This window comes from Camelus bactrianus, chromosome X, assembly GCF_048773025.1.
Source record: "Camelus bactrianus isolate YW-2024 breed Bactrian camel chromosome X, ASM4877302v1, whole genome shotgun sequence".
Lineage (NCBI taxonomy): Eukaryota > Metazoa > Chordata > Mammalia > Artiodactyla > Camelidae > Camelus > Camelus bactrianus.
In genome coordinates this window covers 67,588,330-67,602,378 of record NC_133575.1, presented here as the reverse complement: position 1 = coordinate 67,602,378, position 14,049 = coordinate 67,588,330, and the positions used below count along the sequence as shown (strand labels likewise).

Sequence of the window (14,049 nt, the reverse complement as noted above, 5' to 3'; positions counted from 1 at the left end):
CAGAACAAACAATGGGACACAAGGATACTCTGGGAGGTGTTGGATATGTTGATTACTTTGATTATGGTGATGGTATCACTGGTTTTTGCATAAGGCCAACTCATCAAAATGTAGAAATTAAATATGTGCAGCTCTTTGTATATCAGTTACACCTCAATAAGGCTGTTAAAAAATACAGCCTATCAAAATTTGTAGAATGCAACTAACACAGTACTTAGAAGTAAATTTATAGCATTAATTGCTTATATTTGGAAAAGAAGAAAGGTCAAAGATCAATAATCTAAGTTCCCATCTAAAGAAACTAGAAAAAAGAAGAGCAAATTAAGTCCAAATAAAGCAGAGTGAAGGGAATAGTAAAGATAAGAGCAGAAATAAATGTAAGTGAAGACAGATAAACGATAAGCAAACGTCAATGAAACAATGAAAAGCTAATTATTTTAGAAGATCAATAAAGGTGATAGGCCTCTTGTCAAAATGATCAAGACAAAAGAGAAGTAGCAAATTGCCAATATTTAGAAGGAAAAAGTACATCATAATAGACCCTGTAGACATTAAATGAGTAATAAGGAAAGAGTATAAGAAACTTTACACCTTTAAGTTCATCAGCTTAGATAAAATGGACCAATTCTTTGAAAGATACAAACTGCTCAAACTTAGTATAAAAGAAATAGTATAAAAAAATAAACCGAATAACATAGAAATGTAATGCATAGCTTAAAACTTTCCAACAAAGAAAATTCCATGCTCAGATGGTTTCACTGGTGATTTCTAACAAAGATTTGATGAAAAAATGATAATTCTGTGTAATGTCTTCCATAACATATAAGTAGAAGGAACAGTTCCAAACTCATTACCCTGTACTAAACCACATACAAGAAAAGAAAATCACAGATAAATATCTGTCATGAATGCAGACTCAAACATTTTCAACAAAATATTTGCAAGTGAAATCAACATATAAAACAAACAATAGATATAGAAAACAAACTTATGGTTACCAGGGGGAAGGAGGTGGGAAGTGATAAATTGGGGGCTTGATATTTGCAAATACTAACTACTATATATAAAATAGATAAACAGTAAGTTAATACAGTATAGCACAGGGAACTATATCCAATATCTTGTAGTAACCTATAATGAAAAACTATATGAAAAGAAATATATGTATGTATATGTATGTCTGAACTATTACACTGTACACCAAAAGTTGACACAACATTGTAAAGTGACTAAACTTCAATAAAAAAAAACAAAAACAATACATCACTGTTAAGTGGTGTTCATTCTAGGAACAGAAGGCTGGCTCAACATTTGACAATCAATCAGTATATTTAGCCATATCAAAAGTTTAAAGAACAAAATCTGTACAATTAACTCAGTAGATGCAGGAAAACTCACTTGACAAAGCTCAATATTCATTCATGATGATGATACTGATAGTAGCAATAATGAAAACTCTCAGTTTAATAGAAATAAAAGGGAACTTCTTTAACCTGGTAAAGCATATGAAAAATCTACAGCTGACACAACACTTGATGAAAGACTGAATGCCTTTCCTCTAAAATTGAGAACAAGGAAGGAATGTCCACTCTCACAGCTCTTATTTAAACATTATACCCTAGGTACTAGCCAGGGCAATGAGGCCAGATAAAGAAATAAAAGGCATACATATTGGAAAAGAATAAGCCTTTCTCTGTTTGTGGATGACATAATTGTTTAGAAAATACCAAACAATCAGCAAAAAAGCTCCTGGAACCAATAAATGAGTTTAGCGAAGTCAATATACCAAAATCAATTGCATGTTGATATACTAGCAATGAACAATCAGAAAAAAAATTTAATTCCAACTCTATTGAGATATAATTTATAAATAAAAATTACATATATTTAAGGTGTACAATGTGATGGTTTCCTATAAATATATTATGAAATGATTAGTGCAATCAAGGTAATTCATATATCCGTCACCTCACATAATTCTTTTTTATTTTTGATGTAGTGAGAGCACTTAAGATCTACTCTCTTAGCAAATTTCAAATACACAGTACGTTATTATTAACTATAGTTACCATGGTTTAAAAAATACCATTTACAATAACCACTCTCCCCAAAATCCACACACAAGAAATACACAGGTATAAATTTAACAGACTATGTACTGAATCTGTATGCTGAAAACTGAAAAACTCTAAGAAATCAAACAACATTTAAATAATTAAAAAGATATATCTCATATTCATGAATTGGAAGACATATCAGTTGTCCCTAAACTGATTTATGGATTCAGTCCAATCCCACACATAACCCCAGCAGGACTTTTTGTGGGTATCAACAAACTGATTCCAAAATTTACATGAGAGTATAAAGTATGTAGAATAGGTAAACTGATTTTTAAAAGTACAACAGTGTTACAGGACTCACTTTCTGATTCAAGATTCACTATAAAGCTACATTAGTTATGACAGTATGGTTTTAATGAAAGAATTGACACATAGACCAATGGAACAGAAAAGAGTGTCCAGAAATAGGGGCATATATACATGGTCAGTTGATTTTTAAACAAAGGTGAAAACAATTCAATCCAAATTTTTTTAATTAATAATGCTGGAACAATTGGATATCCATATGGAAAAAAGCCATAAAATTTGACTTGTACTTCACATCTTAGACAAAAATTTAACTCCAAATGGATCCTAAACTTAAATGAGAAATGCACAAATACAAAGCTACTAGAAGAAACATAAGAAAAAGTTTCTGTGACCTTGTGCTAGACAAAGTTTTCTTAAATATGACACTAAAATCACAATTCATAAAACTAAAGAGCAGTGTTAAATTGGGCTTCATCAAAATTAAAAGATTTCTCCAATATTGTAAACTGACTATACTTCAATGAAAAAGAATACAAATTTTTAAAAAGTGAAAAAAATAAATAAAAACTTCTCTGTTGAATACACTGTGAATAAAATAAGACAAGCCACAAATGGGGAGAAAATATTTGCAGATCATATTGCTAATAGGGGACTTGTATCCAGAATATACAATGGACCCTAAAAGGTCAAACACATTATGCTAAATTAAAGAAGTTAGTCTCAGAAGAAATACATACTTTATTATTTCATTTATATGGCATTCTGTAAAAGTCAAAACTATAGGAATGGGTTAGTGATTGCCAAGGGCTGGGTGGCTGAAGAGATTAAGCATAAAGAAACAGCATAAGGGATTTTTTGGGAGTGATAAAACTGTTCAATGTCTTAATTGTGATGGTGGTTTCATGGCTATATATAATTGTTTTAACTCATAAATCCGTACACCAAAAACAGTGAGTTTTCCTGTTTGTAAATTTAAAAATGAATAGTAATAATGGATAAAAAGGACAATGTTAATAAAGACAAGTTGGTCAAGATAAAGATATTCAAGGTGTTACATTAATCTAAGCTCAACTCTTCGTAAATGAGCAAACAAACAAAAATCAATGGCTTACACAAAATTCAAAATTTGAATGTTAGAAGCAATGTATTCTGTTTGTAAGTGATTATCTTAAGGATTCATCTCATTTTAAAAATTGAAATTTCCAAGAATGAGTACTTGTGAGTAAAAATTTTTGGTACTTTTCAAATCATTTGGCCAGTTAAGACATAATTAGGACATTATTAGAGCTAGTTTTAAGTATGACATCAAATATATAAGAACAGTATTACACAGGAATTTATCTGAAATATTCTAACGTGAAAATATAGCTTATCTATCTGGAACTCCTAAGAAGGTAGTCATTCTTCAAAGCTGTATTTTTCAAGTACTTCTGAAGCAATACATCTAAAATATTTTACTCATTGCTCTGCTTGTTTGAATCGAACTTACTGAGCACAATTTAATCTGTTTCCAGTGGCTCAAGGTTTTCATTAAAACACCAAATCCTAAAGCTGACAGCAACCTAAGAAATCCCATATCTGAATATGATAGATAAATTGAAGGACCTAGTTATCCTTAATAATATAAACACGTTACCATTGTAACATGTTTTAAATTTTTTAAAAAATGAGTTGTTCATATACCCTAAATTATTTGTAACAACTCAGACTGGTAAGTAAAACAACCCATATAATCCAGAATTTTACAAACTAGGAAATGTATGCTCATAGGAACTAAGTGATTTACCCAAGCCTGCTATGGAGCTGAGAGTAGGAAACAGGTCATATTCCTATGGGATGGCATGTGCTGAGTGACTGGTACAATGCAAAGAGTATTAAATCAGGAAATTATGAGGTAAAGCTAAATGACTTATTTCAGTATTTAATTCTCTAATTCAGTTACCCTCCCTACCCCAACCAGTGGGCCTCAATTTCCATGAAACCAATGGATTGTCATTTTATCTTTCACATAAATAACAATCAAACTTTTAAAATGAAAGTTCTTAACGCTTTTCCTGATTTTTGTGCAAATGGTAGTAACTTTGGCTGTGTAGTCATTCAATAACTTGCTACTCCATAGACCAAGGTAACTAAGGGAGGTGAGGATAATGACAAGTTATTTTGCTTATAAGGGTTTATCTAGTTGTTATGGTAAAAAATTAACTTCCTGTAATTTGAAAGTAAACTAGTAGATCTCTTGAGCAAAGGGCCTTCCTGCTGCTACTGCTGCTACTGAATTTAAGGGAAAACCTAAAAGGGTCACACCATTGTCTATTGTCAGGGTTGTTGACTCTATAAATCTGTTTAGTGTTCATCATCTATAGTTGGCTATTGGTATCAGGGGGAAGGACCTGCTGTGCCTTTAAAGACACAAATGGCCAAAAGCACATGAAAAAGAATGCTTAATATTGCTCATTATCAGAGAAATGCAAATCAAAACTACAATGAGGTATCACCTTACACCAGTCAGAATGGCCATCATTCAAAAGTCTGAAAACAATAAATGCTGGAGAGGCTGTGGAGAAAAGGGAACCCTCCTACACTGTTGGTGGGAACACAGTTTGGTGCAACCACTGTGGAAAACAGTATGGAGATTCCTCAAAAAAACTAAAAATAGACTTACTATATGATCCAGCAATCCCACTCCTGGGCATATATCCAGAGGGAACTCTAATTCGAAAACATACATGTACCCCAATGTTCATAGCAGCACTATTTACAATAGCAAAGACATGGAGACAGCCTAAATGTCCATCCACAGATGACTGGATAAAGAAGTGGTGGTATATTTATACAATGGAATACTACTCAGCCATAAAAACCGACAACATAACGCCATTTGCAGGAACATGGATGCTCCTGAAGAATGTCATTCTAAGTTAAGTAAGCCAGAAAGAGAAAGAAAAATACCATATGATGACATTCCTACATTATTAGGGCAGATATCAGGACACTTGGGGATCACCCATATTGTGAACTTTAGGCTTTCTGTAGAAATTACAGCCCTGCTGAGAAGGATCAGAACCATTACCCTGATTATGTATTAGTGAATTTAAGTTTATCAACCTCCTCAGATCTCATTCCAAAGTACCTTGCTTCTTAATCTACACCAGATGAGGTATTTCAAGTATTTAACCTCCATCTTCTGGCTTCTCTCCTGACTGTAGCTGAACCATTTGGGAAAAGGAACCCCAAATTGCTCTGAAAGCTGGCAGACATGATAGTAATATTTCTTTGACGAATACCACCCCTACCCTCTGGCCCAAACATCCTTGAATATTTGGTCAGATTGCAGATAAGAGGTTTATACTTCCACATTGGTGTACTTGAATGAGATCCCCTTCATAAAGTGGAGTTACTTGTTTCTGAATATTCCAGGGAGGAACTTTCCTATCAGATCTCTTAACATTAAATAGGAAGATGCTTGAATGTGCAAGAAAAAAAGTTAGGTGTGCAGATTGCAGTGGATGGGTGTATGATTGTCTTTACTTTCTTTATGAGACTGCTTTATTGCTCAAAATATTCTAAAAAGGGAAATTATTTTTTATTTCCGTGCCAGTGTACTTGGTTGTTTCCATACCCAGTATACTAGAATGATTTCTGTTCGGTTTAGCTTATGTTTTTTTGTTGTTGCTGTTTTCCTGATTTTGAAGAGATTAATTCCTTAGAAAAGGTTTATTTTTCTGTCTGTCAACTTTTAGGAATAACAGTTTCAGTGTGACAACTTTTAACAGGAACCTGAAATTTCCTTAATCTAATTACAAGAGTTCTTCTTTATAAGACGTACTCCTAGAATTCATCTCTTTTATGAAAAGGTTGACCTGCCTTTTATTTGTGAGATTCACAGAGTTGTTTTCCCTTAATATTAAACATCTAATCAATTGGCTGGAATGATAAAGGTTTTTAAAATTTCTCTTGTCTAATTATGAAGGTGTCAATTAAAAATACATAGTGTTTACATGGTTTATTTTTAGTAAAATGTACTATTGATTTACGTACAACAGTTATTAAAATGATTATTTGGTTAGTATTGCCTAAAGCACATACATTTTCACAGTCACTAAACCTTCCTGTTTATTTTTAAGCTTTAAAGAGAGGTTTTCATTTAATATATAAAATGAACCCCTTTATCCCATAAAAAAGAAAAAAATAAAAGCACCCTTTTGTTCCAGAGCACAGCTTCTGACTGTAAGACATATGCCAGATGCCTTGCTTGACAAAGAACAGTGAGTGTCCCTGTTGATAATTGACCACGTTTGGCTACCACCATACCACCATCTCTGGCTTTACTAGCCATAAATATTTATTTCAGCGAAAGAAACTATTTTTCCCCATGCACTGACACTAGCCAGATAAGGGCTTTTGTCTTTATCTTTTTTAACTTCAAAGTTGGTGCTTTTTCTGAACAAATTCAATAAGTGTTGTTCACATTATGCATTATTTTCAGTAAGAACCTGTCTCCCTTTAGCACACAAACTATTGCCCATTACTGGGATTATTTCACTTAAAGAAATCTTGCAGCTTGGAAGCATTGAAATTGTATCAAAAAACAAAAACATGCAAATTCTACACATACCCAATTTTTATTCCAATTTTCAGAGTATCTTCTTTTATTTTTAGATGAATCTACGTTCTGTATTTACTGTAGAACAACAAAGGATTTTACAGCGTTATTATGAAAATGGAATGACAAATCAAAGTAAAAATTGCTTCCAGCTCATATTACAGTGTGCACAGGAGACTAAGCTGGACTTCAGTGTAGTCAGGGTAAGTATTGAGGTCTTAAACTTTTGAATTTATAGCTTTTTATTACAAGTGATAATTGCTTAATATGAGAAAAACTATCAGGGTATGAAGTCAGTAACTTTATAAATAGCTTCATTTACTTGGTATAAAAATACTGTTTTTTAATAAAGAGCTAATCATTTAGTCTGTATTTATTTCTATAAAAACCTTGAAAGCACTAAAACTTTTGCATTTTAAATATATCTTTAAAAAAATCTCAGTCCTTTAAACTAATGAGTACCTTTAGGATTAGTTGTAGATTTTGTGCTTTATTTAAATCTAGAATTAATCTAGATATAATCTTCCAAATTGATATCAGTAAAACAGGCATTTACCAAGGGACTTAGCATATTTTCTTACTGTGTTTGAATTTTTTTCATCAGACATTTATGAGTTTAGTATTTTTGTCTTTTTAGGAAAACCTAGTCTTTTTGTGAATACTTCTTCCTCCTTCTAAGTAAAATGTATCCACTTTAATGGGTCAGCAAGTAAGGGACAAGAAATCCTGAGAGAGAGGAAAATTTCCTTTATCACAGCCATAGTTATTCAGCTGAAAAATCAGAGCTGCTACACATTTGGGAAAGGCAATGAGAAGGTGATAGAGAGGAGGCAAGAAAGAAATCTAAAAGAACTAGTCACAGATTTTATTGAGTGCATTAAGTCCTTCCATGTTTGTCTAAACATGCTACAAATCTTCCTGGCATGAAACCTTAGAGATTCAAAGATTAGCAGCTTTCTCAGTCTTGTCATTCATTAGGCTAATTTGGTAAGAGAGAGGATTTCTGTTTATTTTTCTCTTTGAGGAACTTTCAAAGACCCTAAATATAAAAATCTCTTGACCAAAATAATGTTGGGGGAAATCTATTTCTTAAAGACTGAAGGATATATTCACCTTCAAGTAGGAAATTATGCCACCAGTTCTATGGGGGAAATAGCCAGGATATCTGTTTCTTGTTTGCCGAGATCAACCATCATACTCAGATTTGTGTAAGAACTAGAAGTATCTCTTATTGATAGCGCTAAATTCCCTACTTGAGGTACCTTTAGAAAATCTCAGAGAAAAAAAAATTAATTGCCTTAGAAAAAGTACTTTTAAATGTGTAATATTTCAAGTTGATGATAGTTCCATTTTATAAGTACAAACTCGTTTTTATTTTCTGCAGCAACTTCTTTATTTTTTTCTTTTATTTTTACCATTACTTTAAAATGAAACATCTTCTTAGGCAGCTGCTTTGTGGACTGTGACCTTCCATATTTCGAATTTGCTATTGGAATTTTCCCCTTAATAACTTACTTGATTGTACTTGAATATTGAGAGCGTTGAAATATAAATGTCTATATTTATGCTCCAAATGGTGTGAAATCTGTAACAAATAATGGAAAGGAAAAAAATAAACTCATGGACTGTAAGCTTACAAGTAAAATGTTTCCTAAGTTATAAAGAATTGTGTAAAACATATTCATTCTCTCTGCTCTAGGAGAGTGTAAATTCTAGAGAAGTTCAATCTTCCTCATCTAAATTTCAGGACAGATTTGGTAGCTTTTCCAGCCAGAGGAGAAGGGAGTTGTTTATAGACTTATTATTCCACAACCTCCCCTGCTGGATATTTTGCTAGGTCTATATGTTCTACTTGAAAGATATCTTCCTTTAATATTTTAATATACTACTTGTTGTGTTTTTTTTATCAAAAGAACTTAAATTCCACTGTACAAGAACTTGATCCTAATGTAGAAAGAACTTAAAAGCTTAAAACATCCATGCAAAAAAATATAGTGGGGTAGAGGAACAGGAAAGCAAAGAAGGAGGTATAGAAAAAGGAAAAGAAGTTTGGATACTTTAAATTTCTAAGAAAGAACTGAAAAATAATTTTATGGACACCAAGGACTGGTGACTCAAATTTATTTTCTTTCTTTTTCTATGTAGTATCGTTTTATTAAATTCTCATCATATCAATTTTGTTTGATCCATTTTTTTCTCTCACACCAATGAAACATTTGGAATGAGAACTATTTATATCCTATAAGCATTGGTAAATTCTGGATTGTGTAACTAAATGACTTAGTAAAATTTAATTCAGTTATTGGGAACCTTCAGGTAATGAATTTTCATTTTCAACATTTTAATGTAAAATATTTCTTAAGTGTATAATTTCCTACTTTACTTCAATAGAGATTATTGAAAATAATTGAACCTTTCCTTTAGACTCAGAATTTTACTATGCAAATCAATTATTGTACTTGCTATAAAATAATAATACTCACAACATGGTAAAGTAAATGGGGTGATTTTCTCCTTTACTAAATAACCCCAGACTATTTAATGATTTCTTACATTGATTATCACACTTTTCCTTTCTTCTCCTTTTTAGTGAGCAATATTTAATGGACATTCTTAGTTTTGGTGCTATCAAGGTGCCTCCAACAACAGTCTCTATTACCAATACCTCTCCTATTTTTTTTATTTCTAGTTTATTATATTTTAGGAAACCAGATTTGGTTAAATTGTGTGTAAAATAAGAGAAAGTGAGCTTTAAGGTCAAAGATAGTTCTTTCAATAAAGTACATGGATTTAATGACATCTACAATGGCTACATTCTCAACAAGTGAGGTTGTTAGATAGCTGAGTTTCATATGCATGTGATATTCTGTATTTTACTTTTTAATGGGCACATGATACAAATATCTGGTAAACTATATAAGTAACTATATATATGTATATATATGACCTATGAAACTATATAAGTCGTAAATTTGCAATGCACTAAGATCACTCTTAAAATTAAGGAAGGTATTGTAATGAGAACTTGGTAGATTGTTTTCTTAGAAATCTTGCCCAGAACTGCCCTCCAGATGTAATAGTTCTTGAGTTCAAATTTTACCAATTCACTGCTTTCCCATTGAAAGTTTTAAAATATAATGCTTATATGTTTTTGTAAAAATTATGAACAAATGCATCATGCTTCCCACATATATTTTTCATATTTGAAAAGCTATAACATAGTAACTTATTTTGAATATTTATAATATTCACATTTTCAAACCATACATTGAAATTATATTTATCCCCAAACATTTCTTTTAAAATATTTCTCTTGTGTGTATACTTTAAAGCCTTTTAGTTTTTCTCTCCTGTCTTCTTCTCTTGTCCCTCTGCTTGAAATTCTCACCTCTGATGTTTAGTAAAACTAAATCAGAGGGAGTTTTAAATTCCCACAGCCTCATGTGAAGCAAAATGGGACATTTCAGTTTCTGGAACATTTTCTTCATTACAGAAGTACTAATTACAAGAGTAAAATGACCAACAGAGATGGCCAACTCCATTTCAGGAGTTTCTCATCATAGTGGAAGGAGAATGTGCTCTGAGGTCAAGTAAAATTGGTTTTGATTCCTCGCTCTGCCACTAGCTGGCAGGATATCCTTCCACAAGCTACTTAATATTTCTGCACCTCAGTTTCTTCATTTATACAATTAGAAAAATAATATCTAGCAAAAGAGCTAATATATATATATAAGAACACACAATGGAGATTCAATACATGTTGGCTTTTATTTATAGCACTACAATAACATTAATGTTGTATAGAATGTAAATATACGTTGAAAATTGGATAATTTATTTGGTCTTCAAAAACACATCACACAAAAGGTGACCAGATACACTCTGCACCATGTTTATGCAAGGCTAGTTCATTTAATGTTTCACTTATTTATTTTTTAAAATTCTTAATAGATTAATGTGTTTTGGTAGTTTAAAATATGGTAGGCCTTTTGAAATAACTGTAAAGTTTACTAATCATTTTATGGAACATAATGTTTCTTATTGTGTATTTTAAGAAGAATCATGATTCAGTGTAATACTGCTAAGATTATTAAAATAAATTACTTATATAAAAGTACATATTTTATAATCAAGTCTTAAATGCCAAGCACTGGTATTATTTTTATTAATTTTTTGTTTATAAAAGTAATACATATTCACTGCATAAAATTTGGTAAGTAGAGAAAAGCATAAAGAAGAAAATAACTACCATAAATTAATGACAAACAGGGAAAAATATTTTCAACTTGTGACAAAGTGTTGCAATCTCTAGTAGAAAATTGCTCTTATAAATCAGTTTAAAAAGACAAATACTCCAATATAAAAATTCATTTTGGGTAAGCAACTCTATCAAAATAATATAGTAACCATAGAAATTCAAATCAGAACAGCAATTATATACCTTTTCTTAACTCCTGGGCTATTAGAGACAACTAAAAGATAATGCAAAGTGTTGGTGAGGGTGTGGGGAAACCAGACCTCTTGTACATTGGGGGGTACTTTAAAAATATCAAAAAGCCCAGCAGTTTTCTTTCTAATGTGGCATTCTAATGGACCAGTAGAACAAAGATGGCATGCACATCCCTGATGTGTATTGAAGTATGATTTATAATAGTGAATGTTTCTAAAAGTAATCTAAATATATAGCAGTATTAAATTAACCAAATTATGTTCATAGAACAGAAGTTGTTAAACTTGAAGATTTCTAGTGTGTATTTGTTTCATAATACTATGAGCATTTCCAATGTCATTAAATATCCTACCTCTAGTATGCTTCCAATTTTTCACTATTATACATAAATATATGTTGAACGTCTTTGCATATGAACTTTGTATACATCTAGGATTGCTTTTAAGATAAATTCCCAGAAGTGAATTTACTAGGCCAAGGAATATAAACATTTTAGGGTTCTTGCTACAGATTAATTAGATGGGTTTTGAGGAGGAGAGGAATAATAATACAATTCTTTTATCAGAGATCCTAGATACTTATTAAGTGTCAGTCCCTGATCATATCTGACCTTATACTTTAGTTATTTTTCTTTTGTTTTATTTTAAATTTGTGTAGATCTTGATTCTATGACAAATGGGAATGCAGTTTATCACATAGAAATTTATTTTTCTTGGTTTTTTGTTAAAAACTTTTCTATAATGTCATTTTTATCCTTCCAGACGTGGGTTGGCAATAAGAGAAGAAAAATGAGTAGTAAGAATTCTGAATCCGGAGCAGCAACAACAGGAACTGTTTCTGGTACTTCTTTGGCAGCTCCAGACACTGCAGTCAGAAATGTGGTTAATATTGCTCCACCCTCAGGTCAACAGTCTTCTTGGACATCTCCCAATAATGATGTCATTGTAACTGGTATATACAGTCCAGCCAGTTCATCAAGTAGGCAAGGGACAACCAAACATATAAATACACAAATTACAGAAGCACATAAAATCCCTATTCAGAAAACAGCCAGTAAGAATGATACTGAGTTTCAGTTGCACATTCCTGTTCAAAGACAAGTAGCACACTGTAAAAATGCCTCTCTGCTTTTAGGTGAAAAAACAATTATTTTGTCAAGACAGACAAGTGTGCTAAATGCTGGAAGCTCGGTATACAATCACACAAAGAAAAACTATGGAAGCTCTTCAATACAAGCCTCTGAGATGACGGTACCTCAAAAGCCATCTGTGTGCCACCGACCTTGCAAAATTGAACCAGTCGGAATTCAAAGATCATATAAACCTGAGCACACAGGTCTAGCATCACATAACTTATGTGGACAAAAGCCATCTATTAGAGACCCTTACTGCAGAACACAAAACTTGGAAATCCATGAAGTATTTTCATTGGCAGTTAGTGATTACCCCCAGAGAATTCTGGGAGGAAATGCCCCACAGAAGCCCCCTAGTTCAACAGAAGGAACTTGTTTGTCCATTGCTATGGAGACTGGAGATGCTGATGATGAGTATGCCAGAGAGGAAGAGTTGGCATTGATGGGAGCACAGATTCCAAGCTACTCAAGATTTTATGAAAGTGGCACTTCCCTTCGAGCTGAGAACCAAAGTACAGCTTTGCCCAGACCAGGAAGAAGTATGCCAAATTCACAAATGGTGAATATTAGAGACTTGTCAGACAATGTACTGTATCAAAACAGAGAATACCATTTGACACCACGGACCTCACTACACACAGCATCTACTACAATGTACAGTAATACAAATCCATCACGAAGTAATTTTTCTTCACACTTTGCATCATCAAACCAATTGAGGTTATCACAAAACCAAAACAATTACCAGGTAATATGTAAGTTTATTTTATAAAGATTTTTTAAAGTTTATTTTGTGTCAAAAACTGTGTTGGTATCCAATTAGACATGAGACCTAGATCATTTCACTCATATATTGAAGTAATTTGATATTTGTTTGCTTCAAAGTGATGGTTTGGAGTCAACTCTTTAAAGAATCTTGTGCTTTCTTTGTCACATTTTAAAATGGTGAGTTTTTTTCCATGGAATATAATCATTTTTATAACGTGGCAGTTTTCTCCTGACATTTAAAATGATTTTGTTCAGGAAATAATAGCCTTGTGAGAAGCATGTCATTTCCCATCACTAAAATAGGACTAAATTGGCTAGACTCATCTTATTGAACATGGATTATTCCTGTGATGATTTTTACTTGCAGTTTGGGGATATGTCACTAGATGACTGGTACTTTCCTTGGGTACATAGGTAGGCAGGTCAATCAATTCTCTAGGTGACAGTGGTTGAGAAGTCAGAGCCTACAATGACTCAGCCAACTGCTTTTTCTAAAGGTAAATGCTTTATTAAAACGTTAAGTGCAACAGTAATCAAATTGTCTTTAAAAATGTTTATAGGAAAGAGATGTATTCAAAGTAAGAAAACAGTTTTAGACCTATGCAAAAAATTGGCATAGTTTCTTTATTGTTTCACATATTCAGTTGTTTAGATATGCTTCAAATAATTTCAGCAGTGAGGTATAAACCTACCTCAGAACATCTCTTAAGACCATAGAGCTTCTCTT

General features: G+C 32.2%; 1 protein-coding gene across 1 annotated transcript in view; it reads left to right on the top strand.

Moving 5' to 3' along the window:
• The window catches only part of HDX (highly divergent homeobox), a 122,615-nt gene that overhangs the window by 18,954 nt on the left and 89,612 nt on the right, over positions 1–14,049 (top strand). Inside the window, exons 2-3 of the mRNA XM_010949745.3 lie at positions 7,029–7,175; positions 12,184–13,302. Coding sequence (XP_010948047.1) covers positions 7,029–7,175; positions 12,184–13,302 — 1,266 coding nt within the window. The remainder of the gene's footprint in view (positions 1–7,028; positions 7,176–12,183; positions 13,303–14,049) is intronic.